This window comes from Salvia splendens, chromosome 17 (genome assembly GCF_004379255.2).
Source record: "Salvia splendens isolate huo1 chromosome 17, SspV2, whole genome shotgun sequence".
Lineage (NCBI taxonomy): Eukaryota > Viridiplantae > Streptophyta > Magnoliopsida > Lamiales > Lamiaceae > Salvia > Salvia splendens.
Window position 1 is genome coordinate 13,444,511 of NC_056048.1, and position 8,165 is coordinate 13,452,675.

The 8,165-nt window shown below is 37.5% G+C and overlaps 1 protein-coding gene across 1 annotated transcript; it reads right to left on the reverse strand.

Moving 5' to 3' along the window:
• Positions 1-7,095: 7,095 nt before the first annotated feature.
• Positions 7,096-8,006, reverse strand: LOC121774331 (zeaxanthin epoxidase, chloroplastic-like). Its single transcript, XM_042171223.1, has 5 exons — positions 7,989-8,006; positions 7,556-7,620; positions 7,398-7,484; positions 7,264-7,318; positions 7,096-7,188 (listed from the first exon to the last, which is right to left on the reverse strand). Exons 1-5 carry the CDS (start codon positions 8,004-8,006, stop codon positions 7,096-7,098), a joined length of 318 nt encoding a protein of 105 aa, XP_042027157.1.
• Between the last annotated feature and the right edge of the window lie 159 nt (positions 8,007-8,165).

The following is an 8,165-nucleotide window of genomic DNA, read 5'->3' on the forward strand; positions in this document are numbered from 1 at the left end:
CTCAACTCGTTGCCTCTTTTCAACGAGCAGTGTCAGGGCGTCGGTCAGGCCATCAGTCTTGTCGCCAATGGGACCCAGCATGATATGTGCTACTACTTGGCGGATGAGATATACCCTAGGTGGCCCGTCTTTGTGAAGACGATCAGATGCGCATCGGATGAGAGGAAGGCCTACTTTGCGGAACGCCAGGAGTCGGCGCGCAAGGACGTGGAGCGCGCATTTGGTGTGCTCCAGTCTCGATGGGCGGCAATTAGGGGTCCAACGCGTTTATGGCATATCGACTGCATTGCTGATATAATGTACGTCTGTATTATCATGCACAACATGATTGTCGAAGATGAAGGTGTACAACTGACTAGTTGGGCCAACAACGATAACGAAGTCGGTCCAAGCCACGGCGTGGCCACCCCCAACGTACGAAGTGGGGTACCTCACGATGAAGCTGGTCGCCTCCAAGCACATGCCACCATGCTCCAAGTGGAAGCTCATATTCGACTCCAAAAGGATTTAATTGAAGAGTTGTGAGCGCGGAGGACTGCACGACGTTAGTTTTTTTTTTAATTATGTAATTTTTTGTAATGTACCTTTTTTTAATTTAAATGAAATTATTGCATTTTCCCGTATATGTTAAGTTGAATTCCGTATTTTGTGTGATTGTTATTTTTATAATTTTGTTTATTGTGGCTGGGCTATTGCTTGTCCAGTTGCTTGTCATGATGACATGGCAGGGGAGTTTGTGGCTGAGCTATGACTGGGCTATTGCTTGTCCACTTCCTATTGTGGATGCTTTCACTATGTGTGTGTGTTTGTGTGTGAATGGTGAATTTGCTAAAACTTAGTACTATAACGAAATTTCGCAATAATTAACAATTAGATCAACAACTTCAGATATATCATGAGTTAAATATGTAGGCAAAAGTCCACATCTCAATTGTATTTTAGAATTTCAATGAAGTTTGATAGTTCATCCTCTATTCTATAACAATCAAGTTATTTTTGTCATTTTAGTACGTTACACTATATTATATATTTTTCTTTCTAGTAAAAATTAATATATTTTTCTCATTTACTTTACTCTCTCTTACTTTATTCTTTATTCATCTCTCTATCTTTTTCATTTCTTACTTTATTCCTTCCTTTACTTAACTCATTTAACACAATTTTTCTTAAATCGTGTGGCGAAAAGAAATGCCTCCACTACCGCGGAACGGAGGGAGTAATATTTCAATAGATATTTTGATAGATTAGATTATCTTATTTCGTACTCCCTCCGTCCCATAATAGATGTCACACTTGAAAATTGACACGGGATATTAGGAGATGTTATTTTGTGTGTTAGGCGGAGAGAGAAAATAGTATATTTATATTAATGTGAGAGGGAACTTTTTCCCAAAAAAAGGAAACGTGACATCTTTTGTGGGACAAACAAAAAAGAAAAGTGTGACATATATTATGGGACGGAGAGAGTACTATCTTTCATCTGTCCACAATAGAAGTCACATTTAACATGTGCATGTATTTTAAAAAAATATAAATAAAAGTGAGTTAAATAAGTTAGTGGACTATGATTGTCACTTATATGTAGTATTAGTGTTATAATAAAATATGAGTAAAATAAGTTAATGCAATGTGGGGCCTACTTATTATTTATGGTAAAACTGAAATTTGATTATTATCGTGGGACAAATCAAAATAACAAATGTGACTTTTATTGTAAAAAAAATAGTAAAATTTTATAGAAGAAATTATTTTTTGTTATTTGTGTTACTAGCTACAAGTTGGTGAGACATCAACTTGTGTTGCCGTTAAACGTGGTACAATTGAAATCGAATCATTTCATTTCACTCATTTTTTAATATGAAATGTGGAATTATTTAAACGAATCTTAATAATGTGCAATAGAAAATAAGGTCAACCTAAAAGATGAAAAGTCATGATAATGTTATTGTTTAAGTCATTATGTTGAGAGAAAAACGATATAAGCTATAGTAATTTGCATCGTCGTGTGGACAAAAATGCCATTTTTCACATTTTTGTTGAAAGTAATAGTAACTTTCTTGTTAGACGGTGAAATAGTAAATGTGGGTTTTTGTATGATAACTAGTATTACACCGAACTAAAATATTTTAAAAACATTAATTTTAGATTATAACTTAATTTAAAAAATTTAGAAACAATATCATAAAAATTGTAGGAAAAATATAAGTAATAATAACAAAGAATTATACAACTAAAACATACTAACAAACTTGAAATAATTAATACATCAAATTATAAAAAACTTGGGAGAACTATGAGTCATAATAAATGGATGAGGAGCATTTGAAACAACTATCATTCAAATTCGGCATTTGAAAAAAATGATCCACTCATATCACTATAAACTACAAATCTAATTTATAATTACAACATTATTTCATAATCAATAAACATATCATAAAAATTTAAAAATATATTAGAATCAATAAAAACTAAAAATATCTTCAGTACTAATATTTATATAAAAGAAATATATAAATAAATATTAGACCAATTCAAATTAAGTTATTTATATTTTATTATATATTCAATAACTAAGATGACACGTTTCCTTTTTTGGAAACTTTATCTCTCCAATTAATACACGCAACTACTTTTTCTCACTCCTATTAAAATATTCATCTTTCTTTCTCTCTCTATTTTAATACTTACATCCACCTTTTCTCACTCCAATTAAACACTTTAACCAATAACTCATAAAATCCCGTGCCGGCTAAGAAATGTGTCATCTTAGCCGGGACGGAGGGAGTAATAATTTGTTACCGTTGCCGGCAAATATAAATTAATTAATTGATATTTGAGATATTAAACATGAGAAATAATAAATATAAGTCATATTCGCAACATAGATCTAAGCATGCAATAATTAATTATTTATTGAAGACAATCAAAATCGAAGATTTCAATTAATCAGTGATACGAGCCTTTTTTCTATTAAGTATTAATTAGTTTAGATATATTAGGGATTTGCATATCCTTTCTTATATTTGTTTCTTGTTCCCTAAGCTAGTATTCTAGTATTATAAATAGGAGAGCTTGTTATCATATTTAGGCATCCAACAATGAATCAATGAATATATTATTTTGGCCAAATGCCTCGAGTTATGCTTTGAATCCGTAATTCCCTACGCTACCTGCTGCCCGATGGAAGGTCTCCGCGCACAGCCGGAACGTATATCTGATCTATAGCCGCGCACAGCCGCCCAGATCTTTATCTCCGTCGACCCTCACGGGCGCCGGATTATCTTTATCTCGTTATTGTCCGTTTTATCGGATCGTTAGGGATTTAGGTCCTTAACAACTGGTGCTTTCATCGTGATCTCACCCTCGCCGAGCTCTAGCCGCCGGACAACTCTACTTCTGCAACGCCTGACGGGAAGGATTCCCGCGTGCCGCGTCGAAGTCAGCCGATCATCATCCACCACAGCCACGCCTCAATCCGTCAACATGTCATATGACTATCACCGTCGTCAATACGACCCTCCTCAGGTCGTTCAGCAGTTACATCCTTACCAGCCGATCCGACCACGACGTGCAACCTGCTGGGACCCTCCGGGCAGCCGCGATCCACCGGGTATTCCGCCCTATGATCAGCGGCCACCCAAGTACAGGCGTGAACCCTACGGTTCGCCGCAACCTCACCAAATGGGGTCTATTCAGACACGCCGCCCCACCTGTTGGGATCTTCCCGGTACCCGACCACTGCGGAGTTTCCAACCTTATGACCCACCACAGTCAAGGCAGCCTTCGTGTTGGGAACCACCGCCCCTCTGTGCATCGCAAGGATACTCGGATTATGAACCCGTTTCCAGTAAACTAGATCGCGTTTTGGACAGATTGGACAAATTTGATGCTTGGAGAGACGCCACAGATCGCCGCTTCGAGATGCTTGAGAAGTATCCGAGGCGACACCAACATCTTCATAATGGCCGCGCCGAGCAGCCTACATACCAGTTACCGCAGTCCGACCGATTTTTTAGTCACGGCACAACTCCGTTGACTGCCGTTGCCCCGCCACGGTCCGGCTTCACGCATCGGCCACAACAGTCCAGCAAGTTTATTGATTCGGGGAAGCAGCGTGGTCTACCCAATACTCCCACGATAGTATTCGGTGATGATGTTCACAATGACACTACCGATGTTCACAATGATGGCGCTTCTCTTGATGTTCCAAATAACGAGTCCCCTGAAGAGTTCGTCAGGAACGAAGGGATTGTCAAGAACGACAATGAGTCACCGCACGTGCTCACCGTGGCATATGATGATAAGATTGGTGATCATGTTGTTTCATCACACAGGGAATTGGTGATAAAGGATGACGTTGGGATTTTGCTTCAGGAAACGTTGCTAGAAGATAAAGAGGAGGATGGTTCTATTGGTGAAGTGGAGAAGATAATCGCCTCACTCAATGTTGTTCAAGTGTCATCCAAAAATGTTGTTGGAAATTGTTGGGGCAAGAAAGGAGATTGTGCTTACACCGATTTGCCAGTAATTGCTTGTGTCTATGTGGATTTGAATGTCGGTGATGTTCCAAGTATGAATCATCGATCAACATCGCTCGACAAAGATGCAAGGTTGATCCCTCCGAGTAATGACATGCCATGCTTGAGCATTCTGGGAGGCGTGGACAAGCTTTTCGATTTGGCAAGGAATTTTTCCGACAAAGTTGAGTCTCCTTTGTTGATTTTTTATGGAGGTGATAAAGGGAGACATTCAGCTGTTCGATATATGTTTGATCCAGGAGGAGACGTCTAGCTAAAGCTTTTGCTTTCAACTCTCGTCCTTAGTTCGTGGTTCCCACCTTGAGGACAAGGTGGATTTTAACCGTGGGGGAGTTGATACGAGCCTTTTTTCTATTAAGTATTAATTAGTTTAGATATATTAGGGATTTGCATATCCTTTCTTATATTTGTTTCTTGTTCCCTAAGCTAGTATTCTAGTATTATAAATAGGAGAGCTTGTTATCATATTTAGGCATCCAACAATGAATCAATGAATATATTATTTTGGCCAAATGCCTCGAGTTATGCTTTGAATCAGTAATTCCCTACGCTACCTGCTGCCCGACGGAAGGTCTCCGCGCACAGCCGGGACGTATATCTGATCTATAGCCGTTGCCCGACGGGTTGGAACCCGCGCACAGCCGCCCAGATCTTTATCTCGTTATTGTCCGTTTTATCGGATCGTTAGGGATTTAGGTCCTTAACAATCAGTGACTTAGTAATTGCTGCGTTGTGATAGCTGGTTCAAATATTAGTTGTATGAGTTCCATCAAATGATATCCAAGTCGGATCACAGGCTTTGCATTGATATTTTAGTTGTTTTTTTGTATTTTAAGTACAAGTTGCTGGTTATAATCAAATTTAAAGCTACTCTATAGCCAAAGACACCGGGGATCAATTCTTGTATTTTGTATGTGGTGCTTTTGGCTGCAAACTTGTTTAATGCAAAATTGAAAGAATAATCGTGAATCTAGGGTGAAATATAATGTAAGGATGGCATTTTTTTTGTTTGTGGGTGAACAAATGAGTTCAATAAATAATAGATAAAATATCAACAAAAGAGTAAAATACTCAATCTGTTATAATATAATAATTTTCACTGTTTCTTTATATTAACATATTGTAGTACAAATATCAACAATTTTCACTGTTTCTTTATATCAACATACTGTATTACAAATATCAACATAGTGACATGAGAATCTCAACACAAATATTAGAAAATATCAACACAAAGATTGTTTAATGCATTTATTGAAATAAAAGCTGCTTATCAACATATATGAAAATTGAAATAAAAATTATAAAATTTCATCATTCAATCATCGTTGGAATATATGCAATTTAGATCTTGTTAGAATACATATGAAATTACCTTTATTTTGATATATTTTTTACGAAAAAATAATTTAAATCAAGAGAGTCACGTAAATTTACAATTTTAAGATAATTTGAAGGAGAGAGAAATTGGTTAATTTTATGTATAAGAATTGATATTAAGATTGCTTACTAATTTTTTTAATTTAAAATATAATCCACGTAACATTATTACCACCACTAGATCTCTTAAATAATGGCTAAGATTTAGTCTTATTTTCCTATAGCATAGTTAGCAATTGATCATAAACTATAAACTTATGAGTAGTTTCTATCCACACTATTTTTTTTTTCTTTTTAATTCACGACGGTTACAGATCCACGCTAAGTGTCTCGAACCCGACTTATTAGTTGGCCTAACCAAAATTAAGTAATAATGGTAGAGTCATAACACAGATGCTAGAATCACACGTACCATTGTAATCAATCATCATCTATATACATGTATTACTATTGCTAAATATGATCTCAAAATCCCAAAAATCAAACATTAGGATTCACACATAAATCTGCTGTGGTCAAAATCTCGGCTGGCTGCTTCTCACTGCCGCAATCAAATCCTGTACAAGTTTCCTTTCTTCAACCTGAGCTACTTATACTGCTTGCAGAACTTCATTTCCGTCCTTTTTCGTCGTCTTGGGAGGATATTTCATAGCCTTTACACGAAAAACAGCCTGCACAGATGGACACCGAGATGAATAAATAACCCTGACATAATCGGATGGGCTCATATGAGGCCAACTCCATACCTTCTTATCAGCCCCAAACTCTATCACATCGGTAGGCCGAAAACGAGTAGGCAGGTTAGGGGAGACACGATACCGCCTGCCTTCATTGCTGCCAAATAAACATGTTTTAACATTATCAGATTGCTATTCTCTATGAGGTTATTCTTATCTTATAGCCCGGACTTTCATCTCATATCGTCCTTTTAGCCCAAGTTTACAAATATTACACGTACTATCTCCGTTGTTCACTTAATAGTCGCATTGTATAGACAAATTAAACCAGCTTCGGGGGGATGAAGTAAGCAACGAGATATGTTATGCTACATCTGCTAAAAAACTCAGGCTAGGAAGGTCATCATGGGATTAGAGTTCGAGCTATAATGTAAGAATAACGGCTATAATGTAAGAATAACGTCTCTTTTATGAGAATTAGCACGAGATTGAAGTCCCTACTCAGAAATCCAAGTCCCATACTCACTCCTCAAGTCTGTCAGGTAAAACGCGCCGTCTTTGCAACTTATACGAGCATGCATTTTAGATACCTACAAACTTCTCTTGTTGAGAACACAAGTGGTAAAGACGAAATCGAAACATGTTCAACAAGGGAAGAGTCTCACATGAGCTGATGGTATAGCTATTGACACTCCTGGGAAGTCCGGATGCGGTACACTCCTAAGATGAGAAAAAAGTTACTCGTTAAACCCTAAACCATAAATATGTGAACGTGGATTGGGGCAAGATGTATGCATGCCCGATCAAGTAAGGGTTGTTGTCATCTCTGTTCAGGAATATAGTCTCAGATGCTACAGTCGAATCTCCAATTGGAAACAGAAACCAACTGGGTACGAAAAGTAAAGGTGAGCTAATCGGATGGAGATAGAAGTGTTCAAAATATGGGGTAAAACTTACTCTGCATCGAGAGCTCGCTCTAAAGCATCATCGTATGAGAACCATTCCCGTAACTGGTCACTAGCCTTCACGACATGCAGAAGAACAAGTTAGCTATTGGAAATTGCAACGTGTCAAGAAGAGCTATATTGTTAAGAAAGGAAAAGATGCCAGAAGATAATCACAGTTATACTCCTAAATTATACTCCAAGAATAGAATAAGAAATTTGATATTTGATTGATACTATACCATAATTACACATGTATCAAACCCTATATAATAGGGCATCTCTGCAGTAATACAAATCATCAAATTATCGAATACATTACTTCTCTATTCTTCAATTATGCCTAATATCCCATTCAAGATGGTATCAGAGCAGGGGTGAGACTCAGAGTAGTCTCATCACTGTCTCGGACCAATCTCAAACCTTCCGGCCAAAATCCGGCAGACCCTGAAAAACAAAACCATGTCAGACAACGACGAACCACCAAAACCAACGGAAACAGAGCAATTCACTCGAACGTTTGCCAAATTCATGCGTGTGAGTATCGCAAAAAATCAGAACCAAATAACAAACCCCATAACTCCAGATCCAACACCATACAGAATCGATTCCTCGCCATTAGT

Bases quoted from the DNA above. Each gene is read 5' to 3' on its own strand.
- LOC121774331 (XM_042171223.1), bottom strand. The intron at 7,319-7,397 runs GCATGCATACAT...TTCTCATCTTAG, and splicing joins AACAACCCTTACTTGATCGG to GAGTGTACCGCATCCGGACT. The intron at 7,189-7,263 runs GTGAGACTCTTC...AGAAGTTTGTAG, and splicing joins TAGCTATACCATCAGCTCAT to GTATCTAAAATGCATGCTCG.